Below are 26,219 nucleotides of genomic sequence, written 5' to 3' on the forward strand. Positions count from 1 at the left end.
GAATCTAAAATATACATTTTATTAGATAAGTTTGAAATACCGAATGAGATAAGGATATGGATACAGCTCTGAAGCAGTCAACTCTCAGATAATGCAACATCAATACTGGGACAACTTAGTTAGATACATGATTCTGATGAATATGTGACATAGGAGAAGATAAGAGACGATGCAATGGTACTAACAAAAAAAGGGGAAGGGGAAGTAAATGTAGGTGGCCACAACGAAGTTACTCAACAGCCGTATGAATGTCTGTATGTACCGGGATGTAACTGATTGTAAGTGAGTGCAATGTAATGCACGTGTGACCAGGGCCGGCCTTAGGTTGGATGGCGCCCTGTGCTGGACTCTCTATTGCCGCCCCCTACACAAACCAAAAATTAACCACATATATAGACACGCACATACTGGAACATATATATTGTACATACATAGAGACAGAAATTTAGACATACAGGCAAATATACATACACACACCTGGAATATAAACATACAGGTAAATATATAGACATACAGATACACACACACACACAAACACACACACACACACACACACACAGGCAGATAAATACACAGACAGGGACATATACAAATGCATAAAAGGCACATATACACAAGCACAAAGACACATTCACAAACAGACCCATAAATGCCCAGTACAGATAATGTAGTAGATCTCATGTGCAGCCCTATGTAACACCACAGATAACACACAGTAATAACTGAGTACAGATAATGTAGTAGATGTTGCCTGCAGTCCTATGTAACACTACAGATAACACAGTGATAACTCTCTGAGTACAGATAATGTAGTAGACGTTACCTGCAGTCCTATGTAACACTACAGATAACACAGTGATAACTCTCTGAGTACAGATAATGTAGATGTTACCTGCAGTCCTATGTAACACCACATATAACACACAATGATAACTCTCCGAATACAGATAATGCAGTAAATGTTACCTGCAGTCCTATGTAACACAACATATAACACACAGCGAGAACTCTCTGAGTACAGATAATGTTGTATATGATAACTATACCCACAGACAAATATAAACAGAACACACACATAGGCATATATATAAGGGAAGCAGAGTATATAAGGGGCAGCAGGGTATATAGGGGCAGTAGGGTATATAAGGGGCAGCAGGGTATATAAGGGGCAGCAATGTATATAGGGTCAGCAGGGTATATAGGAGGCAGCAGGATATATAGTGGCAGCAGGATATATAGGAGGCAGCAGGATATACAGGAAACAGCAGGATATATAGGGGGCAGCAGGGTATATAGGAAGCAGCAGAGTATATAAGGGGAAGCAGGATATATAGGGGGCAGGATATATAAGGGATATATAAGGGGCAGCAGGTTATATAGGGAGCAGCAGGATATTTACACACTTTTACAAAGAGACATAAACATATGCAGACACACACACACACACACTGTAACATATACACATACAAACACAGGGAAACATACTGTATACACACACACACACTCAGCATCTCTCCATGCTGACAGGATCACAGGCTTTGTGAAGTATGGGCTGTGGGCAGAGCTTCCTCCTCTGCTCCTCAGCACTTATTTACTCCGTGTGTGGAACAGAGCACAGAGTAGAGGCAGAGCCCAGTGGCGCCCCCTACATGCTTGTGATAAGTCCCTGGCCCCTGTTACCAACATAAATGAAAATCATTGCTAGTGTCAGGAAGAATGCTGACGAGCCTTGATATATATGTCATTGTGGGTATAGTATAATCTACACTATTTTTTTCACCTCATATACCTGCTTTGCAATACACCAATTAGTACTAGGCGTCTTCATGACAAGGCTGAACTGTAAGAGCCCAAGGAAGGAAGTGTTGTCATGGGCACAACAATGCAAAAATTATTCTTTACCTGTCCATGCGGTGACCATGATCTCAACCTTAGTGGGGACTTGGCAGAACCCAAGTGAACCACAGGCTAGTGGTCGTACTGAGAAAGATAATATGAGGTCTGTACATCCGTAGGCTCTTCCAGGTTTCTGCAAACTACTACCACAATAAATAAATTAAATAAATACTCAATTTTGTTAATTGTGAGACTACAACTCCCAGCATGCCCTGACATTATTATGTCTGTCAGGGGATGCTGGGAGTTCTAGTGTCACAACAGCTGGAGAGCTGGTGGATATCGGCCATAAAACATGCTTGGCTCAAGTGTCTATTAAAACCAGATGTCCGGAAAAAGAATCCACGCCGTTGTTAATAAACCCCGCTGGGTATTGCTCCTTCTTGGACGATAACATTTATTACATCCAGATTATACAATTTTAGCAAAAACTCCAGATTCTAAAATCTGTGTTTTTAAGAATGAATCAGAGATCTGTTGTACATATAAAGTAGTAGATGATTAATATGTAGTAGGCACCAGGCGCCGACAGAACCTCATGACATGACCATTATTCCTCGGCGTTAGCGCTTAACTTTTGTTTGTTCTACAATAGGAATTGACTCACCCAGCCTAAAGTTCGGGTCTTTAGCCTAGCTGGCTAGAAAGGTTTATAGGGAAGCTCTGGGCCTACCATAGATGATAAATCCATAGATAATTCCAACTCAGCGCAGACAGGAACGCCATCATTCCCACCTTCTAGATTCCCACCAGTTTGACACATAAGACATATCTGGAGACTCAATGGCCATTTCATGCATCTTGAAGACACCAGTTTCTAACTTGTCAGTCCTCATCAGCTTAAGATATGGAAACCAGCGATGGTGTAGGCTTTACAGATCACCATTATAGGATCGTCTGTAACGTAAGCGTGAGAAGAACTTCGAGAGGTTTTGTCACCAGGCAAATCTCTGTATATTATTGGCACAATGGCACCCACAGAGATAGCGTTTGGGGCTAAAAGGTAGTGTGCCCTGTGTGGAAAACAGCATGTCCCTGGCTGTTGGGAGGAGAAGAGGGTTCCTGTGATCATCTCATCGACTGCGTTACAAGGAGGATGATGTCGAGCTGGTTAGGAGATCCCTCTCAATTATGTTTTTCATACGTCGTGCCATTCCTGTAGGTACCATAATCAGAAGTTTGGGGGGCACTCAATGGCAGATACTGTACTATTTAATAAATCCTCGGGAAGAAACCAAAAAGTAATTTACACCTGGGTGGCATGATGATGGCTCATTGGGTAGCCTTGCAGCCTTGGTGACCATTGGGTCGGATTAACACTGGCAGGGACCACCATCAAAGTTCTGGAACCCACCTGATCCTGTATAGCAGCCACATATAAGAGAGATGCGCGTTGCCCTCTCCACTGAAGTCTATGGGAGTTAAGGCGATAGTTGGGCGACACGCATGCGTCTCCACCTCTTCCTGGCTGGATAAAATTGCTGAATAGCCATCAGGGGATCAACATTTTCCTGAGAGGTGGGGGTCCCAGTGGTAAGCAGTGTACAAGCTATCCATATAAACAGTGACTGCCAGGGGTGTAACTATAAAAAGCTGTGCCACATAATAAATTTTTGAAAAGGCCCCCTAGTAAATTTTGGGGCCCTTTTAAAGGCCTTCCCTCCTCAGTATAGGTCCCTAGGTCATACATACCCACTTAAAGGGTCATTGAATTTAATAGATATATAGATAAATGTAAAATTGAAAAAAAAAACGACCTGGGCATGAAGGACCGGTGGTGGAGTGCCCATAGGTCCACAAGGTGGTGGAGGCCCCGGGGCACATGCCACTTGTGTCCACCCTATAATCCGGCCCTGCTGGTGACTAGTGTCTGAATTTGATCAGCAGCAACATAAAGTTTATAGGTTCCTCTCACATTCAAAAAACATCCTGTGTTGGGTCTCTTTCCACTTGGCTAATGACCCATCTCTGCTCCACCGGAAACAACCCAGCTGAGATGTCATCTGACCATAAAGAGGTTCAGAGATGGATATCATCTGCCCATAGACAAAGAAACGGCGATCTGGAATTTGACACAATAAGATGGATTTCCAGATGTCCTCTAATACATGGGGTTAGGCTGAGGGATGGTGGCTATAAATAGAGTGCATGTTCTCTTGTATGAGTTTATACTCGGGCCGGTCTTGGCGTGTTACATAAGACATCTGTTCTCTGAGGAAAGAATAAGGCAAATCTGTTGGTCCTGTCCCCAGTGGAGTCCATAATTTGACCTATCTATCATACACAATCTCCATGATCAAAATGCGTAACCCTTATTTTAATAACGAGGGTGCAAGAACATATCCAGTGGCAAAAATTGTAGCACACAAAATTAAAGGCCAACTCTACTGCGGTAGCTACACAAACATAGCCTATCTGTATTACATATATTATCATAATCTGTGGGGGGTTTTTCTATTCATTGGCCTCCTCCTCCTTAATTCTTTAGTTTAAACAACCACTTGACTTCCTGTCTGGGTGACGACCATTGGCGTACATGCAACTACATATACTGACGTGGTCCCCTAGGAATCAACCGGTTTGAGTGTAAATTCCAGATCAGAACAGGTTTAGTAAGTCCTCAGACCACTATTGGGGGAGGCAAGAAGAGGTTGGGGGGGAGGGTGGCCAAACTCACAGGCCTCCAACAACTATGAAAGTGAAATACGCCTTTAAAAATTTTATTAATTTGCCGAGATATTTTTTATAAGCCTTCCTCCCGTTCTTTATCTAATTGGGGGTTTCCGTGGCTCATAAAACATTCCACATTCCAAGATTGTTATTAGACTACGGTAGTTTACGGTTAACCATTAACACGATTGTTTTCTTTCTAACGAATTGAAGGTGAAAATATAACATCTGATCTGCGCTGTGATCTGGGATCTTTGCTGTGTTTGTCAAGAACTCAACAACATGTGGGTTTGAAGAATGTCTTTTTCGACATCTCATCTGCCATCATCCTTAAAGGGACAGTTGGAAAACAACAAACACTCCCAAACACAAGGGGGCGCATTTATAAAAAGTGTCTTTATTTTGCAATAGTCACAAGGCCTACTGGAGATGGTGTGGACCCTCAGGATCCCTAGCAGATTTGACGCGGGCCTAAACGAGGGAGCGGAGTCTTAGGGATCGTGGGTTCTTCACCCTTAAACCCCACAATGAGGGGTGAACTTTCCAACAGGAAATCCCTAGGTCTCTACCCCCCGGAGTAGTCTCTGTTAGCATGAATAGAAGACACCTATTCGCGGGACCAAGGCAGCAAATAGGAGACATGGTCAGGCGGGCATAGTTCAGGGCAGACAGTGCTCAGTCGTACGGGGGAGTTAGGCAGAGGTCAGGACGGGCAGCCGGCAATAGACGTGGTCAAATAGCAGCTGAGTCAAAGCCAACAGAACAGGAACAATACACCGGTGCACAGTACAGAAACCAAAAACCTCTTATTGCCCAGGCACTGGGAGACGGGGGAAGGGACCTTAAGATACCTGTGAAGACTGGTCTTTGGCTGAGCAGGAAGAGCTTTGACGCATGATGGCCCTATAAGAAGCCTGGAGTTAGCGCGCAGCAGCTGGGTAGCGGCAAGCAGGATGGCGGGCACTGAGGCCCTGAACTAGGGAGCAGCAGAGGAGAGCAGGACGCTGGGCACGGAGGCCACGAGGTGGAAAGTGGCAGGACATTTCCACAGACCGTTTTCCACCATCGAAAGAGGCGCAAAATAACTCGATGTGTGTTGTGGTCACATAAATATTACATGAACGTACAAGACTTTGGATATATATTGGCGGATACTTGGAGAACATGCCAAAAATGGTGGCCAAATGTTGCTTGTAAATCCGACATATTCTACTTCGGATTGACTAAAAGATAAAATGGTGAATTTTTTTTTTATTTCCCCGCATCGTCCTGTCATCAGTCCTGCGCTCTTCCCACTGCATAGTGACTGGGCCGGGAGGTGGTTGTTTCACCACAAGGCAATGACTCAGAAAGCGGACGTTTCATTTTTAGTTAATAATTGAGCAGAAGAAAAAAATCTGTTGACACGTTGAATTATAGGATTTGCTGAACTATTGAACCATTAAAAGAGTTAACAGTCCAAAAATTGCATTCTATAAGTACGCTGGAATGTATTTCCACAGTTAGGGTATGTTCACACAGGGAAGATACGCTGAGTAAAAGCACACAGCATATCCGCCCTGGGCACCGCTGGGAATTCTGACCGAAAGAGCGCACCAAATTGTGGTGCAGTTTTTTTGGCCGGAAGTCCGCTGCGGAAAACTGCACGTACAAAAAACCCCCAAAAAAACATTCTTATCCTCTTTTCATCCCATGTGACCGCTGAAGCCTGTAATTGGCTGCTGCGATCACATGGGATGAAATGTCATCCCAGGAGGCCGGCCTGGACGAAGAAGCACAGAAATATTGGTAAGTATAGGATTTTTTTTCCTGAGTTGCGTTTTCTGCGGCGGAATCGCTGCTTGTCCACCGCAAAAAACACAACATCTGCTATTTGTTGTATTGAATTCAATAGGGAAAACCCGAAACACAAAAGCAGCTATTATGCAAATACAATTGACATGCTGCGGATTAAAAAAACGCACCGCAGGTCAATTTCTGAGCGGTTTTTCTAAATCTGCAGCATTTATGCTACGTGTGAACTTACCCTTAGACTGATGCACAGTACCACAATACCACGGAATCCGTAATTACAAATGAAATTGCAGACCCATTCATTTCTTTTGGCCACGAACACCTTTCGCAATATTGACAGAGATGTGTCCGGGCCGTAGAAATGATCCGCAAATATATAAAACATGTCCTAATCTTGTCCGCAATCGCAGCATGGACTCACCCAAAGAAGTCTACCACGATTGCGGACGGCTACCGCAGTGCATCCGTATTTGCGGATGGTAAAAACCCTTATGGTCGTTTGCATGTGGCCTAAAAGTTCTACTGGTACCTTCACGTTCACAGTCCTACTTCTACACATGCGGCAGGCCCACTGGTGTAAACCTTCACATTCACGTGCCCGCTGTCCTGGTTGTACGCCCACAGTCAACCCCACCGTTTCTCCACTCTTCTACTGCTAATCTCCACCCATCCTTGCCCCAACCAAGACCCCTGATTCAGGAATTAGTTAGAAATCCAGAATTTGATCTAATATTTGAAAATGTTACAACTCCCTTTTGACCCTCAAACTTGTTCTACCTTTATTCATGAATGACTCTGCGGCTCGTTACATGTTATGTATGTAGTGACTTCATTATCCTAATTGATTATCATTTGTCTCTTCTCAGGTGTTTCACAAGGAGTTAAAGCCCCCCCAATTTGTCGAGAATGTAAAGGTCTACTGACGGAAAAAGGCGTGACCCAAAAATTCTATCAGATTTTGGTTGAAAGGGCTAATTATTCAGGCTGCCCCAACAATATTGTCGCGTAAGAGTGATACCTATTTATACAACCCCTCTAAGTCCCTCCTCTTACAGTAAAACTGCACCTTAAAGTGAATGGCCACCATTCAAAACTGATTCAATTCTTAATATATATTTAAAGAGGTCAGAGCTCTGTTTTCTGATACATGGCTTCATAATCCCTGCATCAAGTTTAGGTGCCTTTCATGGTTAGAAGTGTCTATTATTTATGCTCCATGAACATTTATTTTCTATGTTACCATCATGGTGAGAACCACCTCTTGTACTGTGCCCCTTCATAGTGAGGAGCACCTCTGGTCTATGCCCCCCCCCAACATGGTGAGGAGCATCTCTGGTCTATGCCCCCCCAACATGGTGAGGAGCACCTCTTGTCTATGCCCCCAACATGGTGAGGAGCACCTCTGGTCTATGCCCCCAAAATGGTGAGGAGCACCTCTGGTCTATGCCCCCAATATGGTGAGGAGCACCTCTTGTCTATGCCCTCAACCTGGTGAGGAGCACCTCTGGTCTATGCCCCCAACATGGTGAGGAGCACCTCTTGTCTATGCCCCCAACATGGTGAGGAGCACCTCTGGTCTATGCCCCCAAAATGTTGAGGAGCACCTCTGGTCTATGCCCCCAACATGGTGAGGAGCACCTCTGGTCTATGCTCCCAACATGGTGAGGAGCACCTCTGGTCTATGCCCCCAACATGGTGAGGAACACCTCTGGTCTATGCCCCCAACATGGTGAGGAGCACCTCTTGTCTATGCCCCCAACATGGTGAGGAGCACCTCTTGTCTATGCCCCCAACATGGTGAGGAGCACCTCTTGTCTATGCCCCCAACATGGTGAGGAGCACTTCTTGTCTATGCTCCCATCAAGGTTAGAAGCACCTCTTGTCTATGCCCTCAACATAGTGAAGAGCACCTCTTGTCTATGCCCCCAACATGGTGAGGAGCACTTCTTGTCTATGCTCCCATCAAGGTTAGAAGCACCTCTTGTCCTGTGCCCCATCATAGCGAGGAGCACCTCTTGTCTATGCTCCCATCAAGGTTATAAGCACCTCTTTTTTATATGCCCTACATAGCACAGCCAGACTGAGCCTTAAAATCAGTCCTGGCATTTTAAAGCACACAGGCCCACCATCTCTCCCTGCATGCTGTCCAGAGTCGGTACGTTGGGCTCACCCTTTAGACAACAAGTGAATGGGGCAGTCTGCAGTTCTCTGCACAGCCAGGTGGCCGGGGGCAGCACTACTTAGGGAAAAACAGTGAAGTGGTCACAGCGCTAAATCAGTGCTGCAGCCCCTTCATTCTCAGATTTGGTGGAGGTCCCATAGGTCTTAGATCATAAAGTGATGGCTTATGATAGAATATGCAATCAATTTTACAAGATGGGAATACTCCTGTGTGACCTGAACCCGCTCATGCCCTAGAGTAAGAAACTGCAGGATAATAGGTGAGGGCCACTCGCCATCTAAACCAAAAGAATGCATGTTCTGTTTAGAATTATCAATGTCTGAACTGAGTTCCCGATGCTGTCTGAAGCATCATTTTCCTTCCATGCTAAGGCACACAGTGGGATATGTCACCCAGGGACCAGCCCTGGGAAAGCTCCTGAATTCACTGTCTATATATGGTCAGTGACTTCAGGAGCAGTGCTGGAGTCCCCGGGCAGAGCGCTGGCTGATGATCTGCTGAGGAACTCCAGCGATAAGAAACTCCTGACATCACTGTCCATATATCTATAGGAAAAACAACCCAAGCACTCAAGTATAGAGATAAATTTAGAAATTGATTACATTTAGAATTTTCCAAAGATTTACATTTTCAAGATATGAGTTATCATAGTCTGAATTATACACTTGTAACAGATGATTTTTTTTCATAGGCAATTTTTTTTTCGACGTTTCGGCCTATCACAGGTGTTATGCTTAATGGTACGGCATCTGCCAGACGCTCTGAATTAAGTGTCTGGCAGACGCCGTACCATCAAGCATAGCACCCCTTCTACTCAGTAAAGCGATTGTGACAAAGGCCTGGGATAGGCCGAAACGTCGAAAAAAATCGCCTGTTACAAGTGCATCATTCAGACTATGATAAACTCATATCTGGAAACTTAAAATCTTTGGAAAATTCTAAAAGGAATCGATTTCTAAATTTATCTCTATACTTAAGTGCTTGGGTAGTTTTTCCTATACAAATAGTGGGGTGTCCAGACCCGAACCTTTATAGCACCTAAACATTTGGGCTAGGAGTGCAGTCCATAATTTTCTTTCTACACTGTCCATATATGGATAGTGACATCAGGAGCAGTGCTGGAGTCCCGGGGCAGAGCGCTAACTGATTTTCTGCTTGAGGACTCCAGCGATAGGAAACTTCTGACGTCACTGTCAATATATGGACAGTGACATCAAGAACAGTGCTGGAGTTCAGAAGTAGAGCGCTATCTGATGCTCTACCCCTGGACATATATGGACAGTGATGTCAGGAGTTTCCCATCATTTGAGTCCCCAAGCAGAGAATTAGCTAGCAGTGTCCTGACGACACTGTACATATATGGACAGTGATATTGGGAACTCCCTGAGGTATACGTTTAACGTACAGTATACCTGTGACAGATGCCACACAGTGGAATCCGTCACCCATAGGCTCCCATGTTAAAAAAGACTTTTGTGGGATCCCTCAGGATGGAATAGCTTTGTCTTCTACGCTATTCCATCCTGCAAAAAAAAAGGTATATCGACGTATACAGCCCGACGGAGGCCAAAAGAACTCTCCTTTGGTCTCCGTTGGGATAATGGAGCCCTATAAACACGTTTACCTTGTATGTTGGGATTTTTCCTAACATACAAGATAAACGTAGGGCAATAACGCAATGTGAATGGGGCCTTACACATACATTTGACACACATACTGTATGCACATATACAAAGTATATACATTATTCACACACACACATATATAGTATTTAAACACAATTGCATAATTTACACACATTACACATTTACCTTTTCTGCGGATAGCTGATTTCTGGACCTCTGACCTGTAGGAAACCTTAAGAAGCAGGGGCAATTACCCACTGCTATTTTTCACATCCCAGGACAGTGGTAGAAGGGGCCATTAGTAAATCAGCAACTTGCTGGGCAGAGAACAGGAGAGAGTAGCTAGAGGGGAAACAGAAGACAGGAAGGAGCAGCTAGAGGGGGAGCAGAAGACAGGAGAGAGAAGCTAGAGGGGAGCAGAAGACAGGAGAGAGAAGCTAGAGGGGGAGCAGAAGACAGGAGAGAGAAGCTAGAGGGGGAGCAGAAGACAGGAGAGAGCAGCTAGAGGGGGGGCAGAAGACAGGAGAGAGCAGCTAGAGGGGGAGCAGAAGACAGGAGAGAGCAGCTAGGGGAAGCAGAAGACAGGAGAGAGCAACTAGAGGGGGAGCAGAAGACTGGAAAGAGCAGCTAGAGGGGGAGCAGAAGACAGGAGAGAGCAGCTAGAGGGGGAGCAGAAGAAAGGAGAGAGCAACTAGAGGGGGAGCAGAAGACAGGAGATAGCACCTAGAGGGGGGAGCAGAAGACAGGAGAGAGCAGCTAGAGGAGGGAGCAGAAGACAGGAGAGAGCAACTAGAGTGGGAGCAGAAGACAGGAGAGAGCAGCTAGAGGGGGGAGCAGAAGACAGGAGATAGCAGCTAGAGGGGGAAGCAGAAGACAGGAGAGAGCAGTTAGAGGGGGAGCAGAAGACAGGAGAGAGCAACTAGAGGGGGAGCAGAAGACAGGAGAGAGCAGCTAGAGGAGGGAGCAGAAGACAGGAGAGAGCAGCTAGAGGGGGGAGCAGAAGACAGGAGATAGCAGCTAGAGGGGGAGCAGAAGACAGGAGAGAGCAGCTAGAGGGGGAGCAGAAGACAGGAGAGAGCAGCTAGAGGGGGAGCAGAAGACAGGAGAGCCGCTAGAGGGGGAGCAGAAGACAGGAAGAGCAGCTAGAGGGGGAGCAGAAGACTGGAAAGAGCAGCTAGATGGGGAGCAGAAGACAGGAAAGAGCAGCTAAAGGGGGAGCAGAAGACAAGAGAGAGCAGCTAGAGGGGGAGCAGAAGACAGGAGAGAGCAGCTAGAGGGGGAGCAGAAGACAGGAAAGAGCAGCTAAAGGGGGAGCAGAAGACAAGAGAGAGCAGCTAGAGGGGGAGCAGAAGACAGGAGAGAGCAGCTAGAGGGGGAGCAAAAGACAGGAGAGAGCAGTGAGGCCCTGCTTCATGGTAAGGAGCAGCTCTTCTTTATGCTTCCATCAAGGTTAAGCGCACCTATTTTCTTTGTACCCATAATGGTGCCTCTTCTCTATGTCCCCATCATGTTTAAGAGCCCCTCTTGTCTATGTCCCATCATGGTGAGGAGCACTTCTTGTCTATGTCCCATCATGGTTAGGAGTACCTCTTGTCTATGTTCCCATCATGGTTAGGAGTACCTCTTGTCTATGTTCCCATCATGGTTAGGAGTACCTCTTGTCTATGTTCCCATCATGGTGAGGAGCACTACTTGTCTCTGTTCCCACTATGGTGAGGAGCACTTCTTGTCTCTGTTCCCATCATGGAGAGGAGCCCCTCTTGTCTATGTCCCATCATGGAGAGGAGCCCCTCTTGTCTATGTCCCCATCATGGTTAGGAGCCCCTCTTGTTTATGTCCCCATCATCTTTATGAGCCCCTCTTGTCTATGTCCCATCGTGTTTAGGAGCACCTCTAGTCTATGTCCTCATCATGGTTAGGAGCCCCTCTTGTCTATGTCCCCATCATGTTTAGTAGGCCATCTTGTCTATGTCCCATCACGGCTGCGCCCTTGGATTTCCCCGATTTCCCCGATTTTTTCTTTATACTGGATCATGTTTAGGAGTCCCTCTTGTCTATGTCCCATCATGGTGAGGAGCACTTCTTGTCTATGTCCCATCATGGTTAGGAGTACCTCTTGGCTATGTTCCCATCATGGTTAGGAGTACCTCTTGTCTATGTTCCCATCATGGTTAGGAGTACCTCTTGTCTATGTTCCCATCATGGTGAGGAGCACTACTTGTCTCTGTTCCCACTATGGTGAGGAGCACTTCTTGTCTCTGTTCCCATCATGGAGAGGAGCCCCTCCTGTCTATGTCCCATCATGAAGAGGAGCCCCTCTTGTCTATGTCCCCATCATGGTTAGGAGCCCCTCTTGTCTATGTCCCCATCATCTTTATGAGCCCCTCTTGTCTATGTCCCATCGTGTTTAGGAGCACCTCTAGTTTATGTCCTCATCATGGTTAAGAGCCCCTCTTGTCTATGTCCCCATCATGTTTAGGAGGCCATCTTGTCTATGTCCCATCATGTTTAGGAGTCCCTCTTGTCTATGTCCCATCATGGTTAGGAGCACCTCTTGTCTATGTTCCCATCATGGTTAGGAGTCCCTCTTGTCTATGTCCCATCATGGTTAGGAGCACCTCTTGTCTATGTTCCCATCATGCTTAGGAGCACTTCTTGTCTCTGTTTCCATCATGGAGAGGAGCCCCTCTTGTCTATGTCCCATCATGTTTAGGAGCCCATCTTGTCTATGTCCAATCATGTTTAGTAGCCCCTCTTGTCTATGTCCCATCATGTTTAGGAGCCCCTCTTGTCTATGTCCCATCATGGTTAGGAGACACTCTTGTCTATGTTCCCATTATTTTTTAGAAGACCCTCTTATCTCTGTTCCTATCATTGTTTATTCTCTGTATATGATTGGTGTATCATCCTGTCCTATCACTCTCATAACTTTTTGTTTATTTTCCTCTCATTTTTAGATTTAAACTACCAAATAGAACCTACTGTGGCTCCAAAATGGAATCATGGGTGATCAATCTAATCAAGTGCATTGACCAAGGTGAGATTCCATGGCTACAGTGGGCAATACGACAATGAATATAGATGATGAAATCATTAATGCCGGTCAGAGATGATTTTTTTTAAGGAAATTCTATTATCTCTCAAAGAAAGATATACAGTGAGGGTATGTTCACACGAACTGTTTTCAGATGTAATTCGGTATTTTACGCTTTGAATTACGCCTGAGAAAACAGCTCCATTACGCCAACAAACATCTGCCCATTGCTTTCAATGGGAATTACGATGTTCTGTTCCCACGAGCCTTTATTTTACGCGTCGCTGTCAAAATACGGTGCGTAAAATGACGGCTCGTTAAAAGAAGTGCATGTCACTTCTTGGGACGTTTTTGGAGGTGTTTTTCATTGACTCCATTGAAAAACAGCTCCAAAAACGGCCGTAAAAAACGCAGCGAAAAACAAGAGTTGTTAAAAAAAAAAGTCCGAAACTCAGGAGCTGTTTTCGCCTGAAAACAGATCCGTATTTTCAGACGTTTTTTGTGACTGCGTGTGAAGATACCCTGACCCTGGATTCACACGAGCATGTTCGGTCCGTAAAGGACGGAACGTATTTCGGCCGCAAGTCCCGGACCGAACACACTGCAGGGAGCCGGGCTCCTAACATCATAGTTATGTACGACGCTAGGAGTCCCTGCCTCGTTGCGGGACAACTGTCCCGTACTGTAATCATGTTTTCAGTAAGGGACAGTATTTCCAACGGAGAGGCAGTGACTCCTAGTGTCATACATAACTATGATGCTAGGAGCCCGGCTCCCTGCAGTGTGTTCGGTCTGGGACTTGCAGCCGAAATACGTTCCGTCCTTTACGGACATAACATGCTCATGTGAATCCAGCCTAATTCTCTGTACAATTTGTTTTTATTAATTTATTCCCCCATTTTATTTCCATATTGATCACACATTGATGAGTACCACTAAAATTATACTAAAAGTACTGCTTGTCACAGCCACACCCTTGGCACTAGGAAAATAGATAGACAGACAGACAGACAGACAGATAGATTGTAAAGGATCTGCCAGACACAACTTCTGTGTCGACGCCCATAGGTAACCAGTCTGCACCTGCTTCTATGTCTGTGAGACTGACTCCATCTTCCACCACCCAGGATGGAAGGCTTAGGAGTGGGAGAGCCTATCACAGCCTGGCCAGACGGAGCTAGCTCCCGCCCTCTGTCTATTTATACCTGCCTTTCCTGACCCTCCTTTGCTTGTGATTCTTCTCTGTTTGTTTCCTGGCCCTGCTGCAGCTTCTTGAACTACTGATCCTCTGCTTGTGATTGATCTTGGCTTTTCTGACCACTCTTCTGCTCTGCGTTTTTGTACCTCGCTCATCTCCTGGTTTGACTCGGCTCGTTCACCTCGCTTGTTGCTCACGGTGTTCCCGTGGGCAACTTCCCCATTTCCCTGGCTTCTTTGTACCCTTGTCTGTTTGTCTGTCGTGCTGTAATGACGGGGGTAGGGAAACGGACAAGTGAGCCCTAATCTACCCGCCACTCTGTCCCTGCCTACTTGCAACGACCCGCCCTAGGCGACGGGGTACAACTGGGCGGCGGTCCCTACGCTCAGTAAGTGCAAGAGACAAACAGACAAGGGAACACAAAGCAAAGGGAAATGGGGCAGTTGCCCACGGCAACACCGTGAGCAACAAGAGTGGTGAACGAGCCGAGTCAAACCAGGAGTGCACGAGGTACCAAACGCAGAGCAGGAGAGTAGTCAGAAAGCCAGGGTCAGTATGGAGCAGGATCAAATAGTCAGAAGCTGTAGCTGGGCCAGGAAACCACACGAGAAGAATCACAAGCAAAGGAGGAACAGGAAAGGCAGGTATAAATAGACAGAGGGCGGGAGCTAGCTCCGTCTGGCCAGGCTGCGATAGGCTCTCCCACTCCGAAGCCTGCCATCCTGAGTGGTGGAAGCTGGAGTCAGTCTCAGAGACATAGACTCAGGTGCAGACTGATTACCTATGGGCGTATACACAGAAGTTGTGCCTGGCAGATCCTTTACAGTACCCCCCCCTTTTATGAGGGGCCACCGGACCCTTTCTAAGTGGACCTGGTTGATTGGGGAAACGGAGGTGGAACCTCCTGACCAATACCCCAGCGTCAACATCCCGGGCGGGTACCCAAGTCCTCTCCTCAGGCCCGTATCCTCTCCAATGGACCAGGTACTGGAGGGAGCCTTGGACCATCTTGCTGTCCACAATCTTGGCCACCTCGAATTCCACCCCCTCAGGGGTGAGAATGGGAACAGGAGGTTTCCTCGAGGGAGCCAAGGACGGGGAGCAGCGTTTAAGGAGGGAGGCATGAAACACGTCGTGTATTCGAAAAGATGGGGGCAACTCCAGTCGAAAGGAGACAGGATTGAGGACTTCAATGACCTTATACGGCCCAATAAACCGGGGAGCAAACTTCTTGGACGGGACCTTAAGGCGCAAGTTCCTAGACGATAACCACACCAGATCCCCGACCATAAACAACGGGTTAGCAGAACGTCTTCTATCAGACTGAGTTTTTTGTACACTCTGGGACGCCTCTAGGTTCTTCTGAACCTGGGCCCAGACTGTGCACAGTTCCCGATGAACGACCTATACCTCGGGATTGTTGGAACTACCAGGTGAGACGGAGGAGAACCGTGGATTAAACCCAAAATTACAGAAAAAGGGGGAGACCCCTGACGAGTTACTGACCCGGTTATTAAGGGAAAATTTGGCGAGGGGAATGAATGAGACCCAATCATATTGACAGTCAGAGATAAAACACCTTAAATATTGTTCTAGAGATTGATTAGTCCTCTCAGTTTGACCATTAGTTTCAGGATGGAAGGCAGAGGAGAAGGACAGATCAATCTCCAACTTTTTACAGAAGGCTCTCCAAAACAATGAAACAAATTGTACCCCTCTGTCCGAAACAATATTGACAGGGACCCCATGGAGACGCAGGATGTGTTTGACAAACAAGGTAGCTAACGTCTTAGCATTAGGTAGTTTCTTGAGGGGCACAAAGTGGCACATCTTACTGAAGCGGTCTACTACCACCCACACCACCGACTTGCCTTGAGATGGAGGCAAATCGGTGATAAAATCCATGGAGGTATGGGTCCAAGGTCTCTGGGGAATGGGCAAAGAACGTAGTAAGCCTGCTGGTCGGGACCTGGGAGTCTTGGACCTAGCACAAACCTCACAAGCGGCGACGTAGGCCTTAACGTCTTTAGGCAACCCAGGCCACCAATAGTTTCTGGCAATGAGGTGTTTGGTACCCAGGACGCCTGGATGACCAGATAGTGCGGAGTCATGATTTTCCCTAAGTACCCTTAGCCGGTATTGCAGGGGAACAAACAGCTTGTTCTCAGGAAGGTTCCCGGGAGCTGAACCTTCATCAGCCGCAATTTCAGAGACTAAATCAGAATCAATAGAAGAAATGATTATACCAGGAGGCAAAATACAAGCAGGATCTTCCTCCGAAGGAGGGCTGGCCATGAAGCTACGTGACAGTGCATCGGCCTTAATATTTTTAGACTCAGCCCTATAGGTAACCAAAAAGTTGAATCTGGTAAAAAAATAGCGCCCATCGAGCTTGTCTCGGGTTTAGCCTCCGGGCAGATTCTAGGAAAACCAGATTCTTGTGGTCGGTAAGGACCGTTACCTGGTGCCTAGCCCCCTCCAGGAAGTGGCGCCACTCTTCAAATGCCCATTTAATGGCTAAGAGTTCGCGGTTGCCAATATCATAGTTACTCTCAGTGGGCGAAAACTTCCTGGAGAAGTAGGCACAGGGACGGAGATGGGTGAGGGACCTGGTACCCTGGGACAAGACAGCCCCCACTCCCACCTCGGATGCGTCAACTTCCACGATAAATGGCTCCATTTGGTTGGGCTGGACCAGCACCGGGGCCGAGATAAAGCACTTCTTAAGGACCTCAAAAGCCTGGACAGCCTCAGGGGGCCAGTGGAGGAGATCAGCACCTTTGCGAGTGAGGTCCGTAAGAGGCTTAGCGATGACCGAGAAGTTAGCAATAAATCTCCTGTAATAATTATTGAACCCCAAGAAACACTGTAACGCCTTCAGGGAGGCAGGTTGGACCCATTCCGCCACAGCCTGGACCTTGGCGGGGTCCATGCGGAATTCATGAGGAGTGAGGATTTGACCCAAAAATGGTATCTCCTGTACCCCAAACACACATTTTTCGGTTTTCGCAAACAGTTTGTTTTCCCGAAGGACCTGGAGCACCTTCCTGACATGCTCAATGTGGGAGGACCAGTCCTTGGAAAACACCAGTATGTCATCAAGGTACACTACAAGAAATACCCCCAGGTAATCTCTTAAAATCTCATTTATGAAATTCTGGAAGACCGCAGGAGCATTACACAACCCAGGTTATACGCCCCCGTAGATCAAACTTAGAGAACCATTGGGCCCCCTGAACCTGATTAAAGAGATCAGGAATCAAAGGAAGGGGATACTGGTTCCTTACAGTGACCTTATTCAAGTTACGGCAGTCAATGCATGGCCTAAGACCACCATCCTTCTTCTCTACGAAGAAGAAGCCAGCACCTACCGGAGAAGTAGAAGGGCGAATGTAACCCTTGGCCAGGCATCCCTGGAAATACTCTCTCATGGCTTCATGTTCGGGACAAGAAAGATTAAATATCCTACCCTTAGGGAGCTTAGCTCCTGGTACCAATTCGATAGCGCAATCGTATTCTCTATGAGGAGGTAACACTTCGGAGGCCTCCTTAGAGAAAACATCAGCGAAGTCCTGAACAAACTCAGGTAGCGTGTTCACCTCCTCGGAGGGAGAAATAGAATTAACAGAAAAAAATGATGTCAAGCATTCATTACCCCATTTGGTAAGCTCCCCAGTATTCCAGTCAAACGTGGGATTATGCAACTGCAACCAGGGAAGGCCTAAAACCAAATCGGACGATAATCCCTGCATCAACAGTACAGAGCACTGCTCCAAATGCATGGAGCCAACAAGGAGTTCAAAAACAGGGGTATGATGTGTAAAATAACCATTAGCAAGAGGAGTGGGGTCGATACCCACTACCGGGACAGGTTTAGGCAAATCAATTAAAGGCATAGCTAGAGACATGGCAAATTCCACAGACATGATATTAGTAGATGACCCTGAATCCACGAAGGCACTGCCGGTAGCAGACCTACCCACAAAAGAGACCTGAAAGGGAAGCAAGATTTTATTACGTTTCATATTTACGGGAAATACCTGTGCGCCCAAGTGACCTCCCCGATGATCACTTAGGCGCGGAAGTTTTCCGGCTGCTTATTCTTACGCCTAGGACAGTTGTTCACTTGATGCTTGTCATCCCCACAGTAGAAGCAGAGACCATTCTTCCTGCGGAACTCTCTACGTTGTCGGGGGGACACGGAGGCCCCGAGTTGCATAGGTACCTCCGAGTCTTCCGTGGAAGAGCGAAGCAATGGGACCTCGGGAGGCATCATGGGGGAGTCAGAGGGGAAAACACAAAAACGTTCAAGTTGTCATTCCCTGAGACGTCGGTCAAGTCGTACCGCTAAAGCCATAACCTGGTCAAGGGAGTCAGAAGAGGGATAGCTAGCTAGCAGGTCTTTCAGGGCGTTCGACAGACCCAACCTAAACTGGCACCTTAAGGCAGGGTCATTCCACCGAGAAGCTACGCACCACTTCCTAAAGTCAGAACAATACTCCTCAACAGGTCTCTTACCCTGACGTAAGGTCACCAGCTGACTCTCAGCAAAGGCAGTCCTGTCAGTCTCGTCATAAATGAGTCCGAGAGCAGAAAAGAAACGATCAACGGAGGAAAGTTCAGGGGCGTCAGGAGCCAAGGAGAAGGCCCACTCTTGGGGCCCTTCCTGGAGCCGGGACATAATAATACCCACCCGCTGGCTCTCAGAACCTGAGGAGTGAGGCTTTAAGCGAAAATAGAGCCTACAACTCTCCCGAAAGGAGAGAAAAGTCCTCCGGTCCCCTGAGAACCGGTCAGGCAACTTGAGGTGGGGTTCAAGAGGTGAGGTGAGGGGCACTACCATGGTAGCGTCAGGCTGGTTGACCCTCTGAGCCAGGGCCGGGACCTGTAGGGAGAGACCCTGCATTTGCTGGGCCAGGGTCTCAAGGGGGTCCATAGTAGTGTCAGGGACCAGTGTAGACTAGGTATATGGGCTTGTGATTATGTAATGACAGGGGTAGGGAAACGGACAAGTGAGCCCTAATCTACCCGCCACTCTGTCCCTGCCTACTTGCAACGACCCGCCCTAGGCGACGGGGTACAACTGGGCGGCGGTCCCTACGCTCAGTAAGTGCAAGAGACAAACAGACAAGGGAACACAAAGCAAAGGGAAATGGGGCAGTTGCCCACGGCAACACCGTGAGCAACAAGAGTGGTGAACGAGCCGAGTCAAACCAGGAGTGCACGAGGTACCAAACGCAGAGCAGGAGAGTAGTCAGAAAGCCAGGGTCAGTATGGAGCAGGATTAAATAGTCAGAAGCTGTAGCTGGCCCAGGAAACCACACGGGAAGAATCACAAGCAAAGGAGGAACAGGAAAGGCAGGTATAAATAGACAGAGGGCGGGAGCTAGCTCCGTCTGGCCAGGCTGCGATAGGCTCTCCCACTCCTAAACCTGCCATCCTGAGTGGTGGAAGCTGGAGTCAGTCTCAGAGACATAGACTCAGGTGCAGACAGATTACCTATGGGCGTATACACAGAAGTTGTGCCTGGCAGATCCTTTACACGTGCACCTATTGAGTGTAGGGACCATCGCCCAGTAGTACTCCGTCGCCTAGGGCGGGTCGTTGCAAGTAGGCAGGGACTGAGTGGCGGGTAGATTAGGGCTCACTTGTCTGTTTCCCTACCCCGACATTACATAATCACAAGCCCATATACCTAGTCTAAACTGGTCCCTCACACTACTATGGACCCCCTTGAGACCCTGGCTCAGCAAATGCAGGGCCTCTCCCTACAGGTCCAGTCCCTGGCTCAGAGGGACAACCAGCCTGATGCTACCCTGGTAGTGCCCCTCACCTCACCTCTTGAACCCCACCTCAAGTTGCCTGACCGGTTCTCAGGGGACCGGAAGACTTTTTTCTCCTTTCGGGAGAGTTGTAGGCTCTATTTATGCTTAAAGCCCCACTCCTCTGGTTCTGAGAGCCAGCGGGTGGGTATAATTATGTCCCGGCTCCAGGACGGGCCCCAAGAATGGGCCTTTTCCTTGGCTCCTGATGCCCCTGAACTTTCCTCCGTTGATCTTTTATTTTCTGCTCTCGGGCTCATTTATGACGAGACTGACAAGACTGCCTTTGCCGAGAGTCAGCTGGTGACCTTACGTCAGGGTAAGAGACCTGTTGAGGAGTATTGTTCTGACTTTAGGAAGTGGTGCGTAGCTTCTCGGTGGAATGACCCTGCTTTAAGGTGCCAGGTTAGATTGGGTCTGTCGAACGCCCTGAAAGACCTGCTAGTTAGCTATCCCTCTTCTGACTCCCAAGATCAGGTTATGGCTTTAGCGGTACGACTTGACCGACGTCTCAGGGAATGACGACTTGAACGTGTTTGTGTTTTGCCTCCAGGTATAATCATTTCCTCTATTGATTCTGATTTAGTCTCTGAAATTCCGGCTGATCAAGGTTCAGCTCCCGGGAGCCTTCCTGAGAACAAGCTGTTTGTTCCCCTGCAATTCCGGCTAAGGGTACTTAGGGAAAATCATGACTCTGCACTATCTGGCCATCCAGGCATACTGGGTACCAAGCACCTCATTGCCAGAAACTATTGGTGGCCTGGGTTGCTCAAAGACGTTAAGGCCTACGTCGCCGCTTGTGAAGTTTGTGCTAGGTCCAAGACTCCCAGGTCCTGACCAGCGGGCTTACTATGTTCTTTGCCCGTTCCCCAGAGACCTTGGACCCATATCTCCATGGATTTCATCACCGATTTGCCTCCATCTCAAGGCAAGTTGGTGGTGTGGGTTGTAGTAGACCGCTTCAGTAAGATGTGCCACTTTGTGCCCCTCAAGAAACTACCCAATGCTAAGACGTTAGCTACCTTGTTTGTCAAACACATCCTGCGTCTCCATGGGGTCCCTGTCAATATTGTTTCTGACATAGGGGTACAATTTGTTTCATTGTTTTGGAGAGCCTTCTGTAAAAAGTTGGAGATTGATCTGTCCTTCTCCTCTGCCTTCCATCCTGAAACTAATGGCCAAACTGAGAGGACTAATCAGTCTCTAGAACAATATTTAAGGTGTTTTATCTCTGACTGTCAATATGATTGGGTCTCATTCATTCCGCTCGCCGAATTTTCCCTTAATAACCGGGTCAGTAACTTGTCAGGGGTCTCCCCCTTTTTCTGTAATTTTGGGTTTAATCTATGGTTCTCCTCCATTTCACCTGGTAGTTCCAACAATCCCGAGGTAGATGTCGTTCATCAGGAGCTGTGCACAGTCTGGGCCCAGGTACAGAAGAACCTAGAGGAGTCCCAGAGCATACAAAAAACTCAGGCAGATAGAAGACGTTCTGCTAACCCCTTGTTTGTGGTCGGGGATCTGGTGTGGCTATCGTCAAAGAATTTGCGCCTTAAAGTCCCATCCAAGAAGTTTGCTCCCCGGTTTATAGGGCCATACAAGGTCATTGAAGTCCTTAACCCTGTCTCCTTCCGACTGGAGTTGCCCCCGTCTTTTCAAGTACACGACATGTTTCATGCCTCCCTCCTTAAATGCTGCTCCCCGTCCTTGGCTCCCTCGAGGAAACCTCCGGTCCCTGTTCTCACCCCTGAGGGGGTAGAATTCGAGGTGGCCAAGATTGTGGACAGCAAGATGGTCCAAGGCTTCCTCCAGTACCTGGTCCATTGGAGGGGATACGGGCCTGAGGAGAGGACTTGGGTACCTGCCCGGGATGTTCACGCTGGGGTATTGCTCAGGAGGTTCCACCTTCGTTTCCCCAATAAACCAGGTCCACCTAGAAAGGGTCCGGTGGCCCCTCATAAAAGGGGGGTACTGTAAAGGATCTGCCAGACACAACTTCTGTGTCGACACCCATAGGTAATCAGTCTGCACCTGCTTCTATGTCTGTGAGACTGACTTCATCTTCCACCACCCAGGATGGCAGGCTTAGGATTGGGAGAGCCTATCACAGCCTGGCCAGACGGAGCTAGCTCCCGCCCTCTGTCTATTTATACCTGCCTTTCCTGTTCCTCCTTTGCTTGTGATTCTTTTCTGTTTGTTTCCTGGCCCTGCTGCAGCTTCTTGAACTACTGATCCCCTGCTTGTGATTGACCTTGGCTTTTCTGACCACTCTTCTGCTCTGCGTTTTTGTACCTCGCTCATCTCCTGGTTTGACTCGGCTCGTTAAGCTCGCTTGTTGCTCACGGTGTTCCCGTGGGCAACTTCCCCATTTCCCTGGCTTCTTTGTGCCCTTGTCTGTTTGTCTGTCGTGCACCTATTGAGTGTAGGGACCGTCGCCCAGTTGTACCCTGTCGCCTAGGGCGGGTCGTTGCAAGTAGGCAGGGACTGAGTGGCGGGTAGATTAGGGCTCACTTGTCTGTTTCCCTACCCCGACATTACATAGATAGATAGATAGATAGATAGATAGATAGATAGATAGATAGATAGATAGATAGATAGATAGATAGATAGATAGATAGATAGATAGATAGGCCCATTATATGAATTGCCATCTATGTTGTGTTCCCAACTAATAATCTTGGTCTCGTTTTTGCAGGTAGAAACCCTTGTCTACAGTCCTCTGAGAGCCAGCAAGATTTCTCTAAAGGCTCTAACGAGAAGCCACCCTCAACTAACCAAGAATCAACATCATCTACAGTCAGATTAGGTCCTTCTATAAGACTGTCCACACAGAACTGGAAAGAAGGAACATTTAAGCCCTCCGAGACTACAATAGAAGACCTTCTTAGCACACAGAAAATCCTAGAGACCACCACAGATCTCACCTCCAGAGGTCCAGCCACCACAGGTCTCACCTCCAGAGGACCAATCAACACCGTTCTCACCTCCAGAGGTCCAACCACCTCAGATCTCGCCTCCAGAGGTCAAAACACCACTGGTTTCACCTCCAGAGGTCCAACCACCACAGGTCTCGCCTCCAGAGGTCCAAACACCACTGATCTCACCTCCAGAGGTCCAACCACCACAGGTCTCACCTCCAGAGGTCCAATCACCACCGGTCTCACCTCCAGAGGTCCAACCACCACAGGTCTTACCTCCAGAGGTCCAACCACCAGCGGTCTCACCTCCAGAGGTCCAACCACCACAGGTCTCACCTCCAGAGGTCCAACCACCACAGGTCTCACCTCCAGAGGTCGTACCACCACAGGTCTCACCTCCAGAGGTCCATCCACCACAGGTCTCAACTCCAGAGGTCCAACCACCACAGGTCTCACTTCCACAGGTCTATTAACCACTGCACCAGACTCGGATTCGAATAACAGCCTACTGCATGGTACGTAACTGAATTTATAATGCATTATATCACTGTAGCTCCATAACAAAATGCTGACCCTAGACCACGGGTAGACTGAGGGATGTCAGGGTGGGACTGGTGGCATCACTTAATGAGACACACTCAATCCATTCACTGGCTGAGCATCACAAGTTCAGTGGAGTAGGAAGTAATGGTTGGTGTCATCTGTATGGGAGTGGGGGTGTTTCCTCAAGTATTGGCCAATTGCCCGCTCAGTCCAATTCAACATTAGTTATTTGATTTTTGCTGTGTAAAAATGTCTCCAGCTAAAACCCCACCTTTGTATTTCCCTCCTCATCTCTAACAGGTAATGAAACTCCAAACAAGGTTGACGAAGAAAGCAAAACGAAAAAAATGTCGATAGCCATTATCTTATTACTATTAATTGTCCTGGGAATGACGGCTGTTGGTACATATTTTTGGTGCCGGAAGGGGAAGTCTACTAAATGTGTAAAAAAAATTGACGAGAAAAATAGCGGGAAGTATGAATTAACACTTTTAGAAGATCTATATTGAGTTAAGGGGTGAAATCTCTCAGACGCCACGTTCTCTAGAAGATAAGGCTTATCGAAAGATCTTCTATCAACGTTACACCTTAACATGATCTACAGGATCAAAGTCCCAGAAATGCTTGCACTGACCTCTCATTGTGCTTTTTGCCACTGGATGCATAGGAAAGTTAGGACTGGGTCAACTGAGAGGGGTTGTAAACACAAAACCTTGACCCCAAAATAAAACAAAATGCCTCTGGATATAATGTGTTTGGGGGTCTACTCTCAGCCACGTTGAAAATGATCAGGTTTCAAATGACCAAAATTTTGCACTGTGAGGTTTCTCAGCAGCTACATGAAAAGTTCTGTATCCAGACACTCAATAAAGCAGCTCTTTCTGCCTTCTAACACAGCAGGTTGTCTCAGCACCACAGTCTCAAGCACCAAACACGAGGAGATTCACTCACTTCCAACACTCAACAGACTTCAAAAACACCATCAGCAAACACTTAACTTAATGGGGCAGGACTTCCAATATTCTTCTAGATAGAGGTGGATACCCCAATGTGTCCAAATATTGCGTTACATCACTTTACTGTCTTTAACCCCCTTCATGACAAAAGACAACTTGGAAGCAGTAGCTCGGAGAGATGACCCAAAGACGATAGCCAAGTGTCCTGTAATATAAGATATTATTATACGTAGGTGGGTGTTATGGCGTTATTCAAGGACAAATGTCCAACCACTCCAGAGAACCACATATATCGGAGACTTTTATCAGTCATCTCCGTTTTTGAGGTTTTTAGCTAACCAGTTGCCCAGAAGAAACGTTGAAGAACACAACAGGCTTGAAATTGACCAATGGCGCATGAAAGGAGTTTTCATCATTGGCCAAGAAGCCAAACCTGACTAGTCCATTTATTTCACCAGTGTCAACTTTAATGGTCCAAAAAGACAATAGTTCCACCCTGAAACCCTACAAGCTAAGATGTCCACCTTCACCACCACCTGGTGAGGCATGTCTTGGTTCGTAGACCGGTATCATCATGATATACACTGTAGATCTAAGCCTTTCCTTGTCCAAGCCTGACATAATCGAAGCCACATTGAGGAACTGGACGGTTGTCCTGGGCTGAGATACTGCACAGTTCCATCTGTAGAATGACCCATTCCTCTCGTGTGAGGAAGGTTGAAGATTGTTTCCACCAGCCTCATCTTGTCAGTATAGATACGATGGAGTAAAACATTGGTCTCACCATGAAAAGTCCTGTAATTTCTGCACTGAGTGTCCTCTTATTGCCCAACGTAGAGGGAATTTTTATATTTTATTTTGGTCTCAGAACCGGTCATGTGTGACACTGATGTTACCGCAGCCACTTGTCATAGCGAAACAGTTACTTCTTGAAAAACATTTTCTGAAAAGGTTCTCTACTGATGGATGTATCTTTACTGCCATCTGAGCAAAGTCAACTGCAAAATTATAGGATCTGCTTTATTCACCGTCTTCTGAGTGAAGCTCCACCTATGACGAACATTGGATCTATACTTAGTTAATATAAAATTCAGGATCTTTGTAAAATGTCTTCAATCCCTTTTCAATATTTATTTAAATTTCCAGTACATTTTCGTGCACTATTGGAGATTTTTCTATATGGAAAACATCAATAAGTTGCTCTTGACGGATCTATTATTTTTATAATGTGTCTCTAGTTTACTGGTGCCATGTCTTGAATTGGCTGTGAGTCTTATATCTCATTGCCACTTTCATACATCCTGCAGTCGTGATCATTAACTCACGAGTCATCCGTTTTTCTTACCTGTTCATATTCTAGGTGTTTCAACCTGACCCCTTCCCCAAGAGTTATACTGAACCGAACTTACAGCATCATAGGAATCATATGTATTTGTGAATTGGGTATTGCCACAAGTCATAATAAAGATAACGTTTAAGCTATAATAGCTCCATTCACATTAGTTGTTCTACTTGTTGATGGTTTCCATGTAGAAACAGATTTTTTTTTTCTAGATATATTACAGTTATGCTAGACATTAT

General features: G+C 47.0%; 1 protein-coding gene across 1 annotated transcript in view; it reads left to right on the forward strand.

The window, feature by feature from the left end:
* Positions 1-24,432, forward strand: part of LOC142748403 (uncharacterized) — a 34,948-nt gene extending 10,516 nt beyond the window's left edge. The window contains exons 2-5 of the mRNA XM_075855503.1: positions 7,227-7,365; positions 13,125-13,204; positions 22,917-23,654; positions 23,983-24,432. Of these exons, the coding sequence (XP_075711618.1) occupies positions 7,227-7,365; positions 13,125-13,204; positions 22,917-23,654; positions 23,983-24,191 (1,166 nt within the window). The 3' untranslated portion in view covers positions 24,192-24,432. The remainder of the gene's footprint in view (positions 1-7,226; positions 7,366-13,124; positions 13,205-22,916; positions 23,655-23,982) is intronic.
* The last annotated feature ends 1,787 nt before the right edge of the window (positions 24,433-26,219 follow it).

The sequence above is a fragment of the Rhinoderma darwinii genome, chromosome 3, assembly GCF_050947455.1.
Source record: "Rhinoderma darwinii isolate aRhiDar2 chromosome 3, aRhiDar2.hap1, whole genome shotgun sequence".
Taxonomy (NCBI): Eukaryota; Metazoa; Chordata; class Amphibia; order Anura; family Rhinodermatidae; genus Rhinoderma; species Rhinoderma darwinii.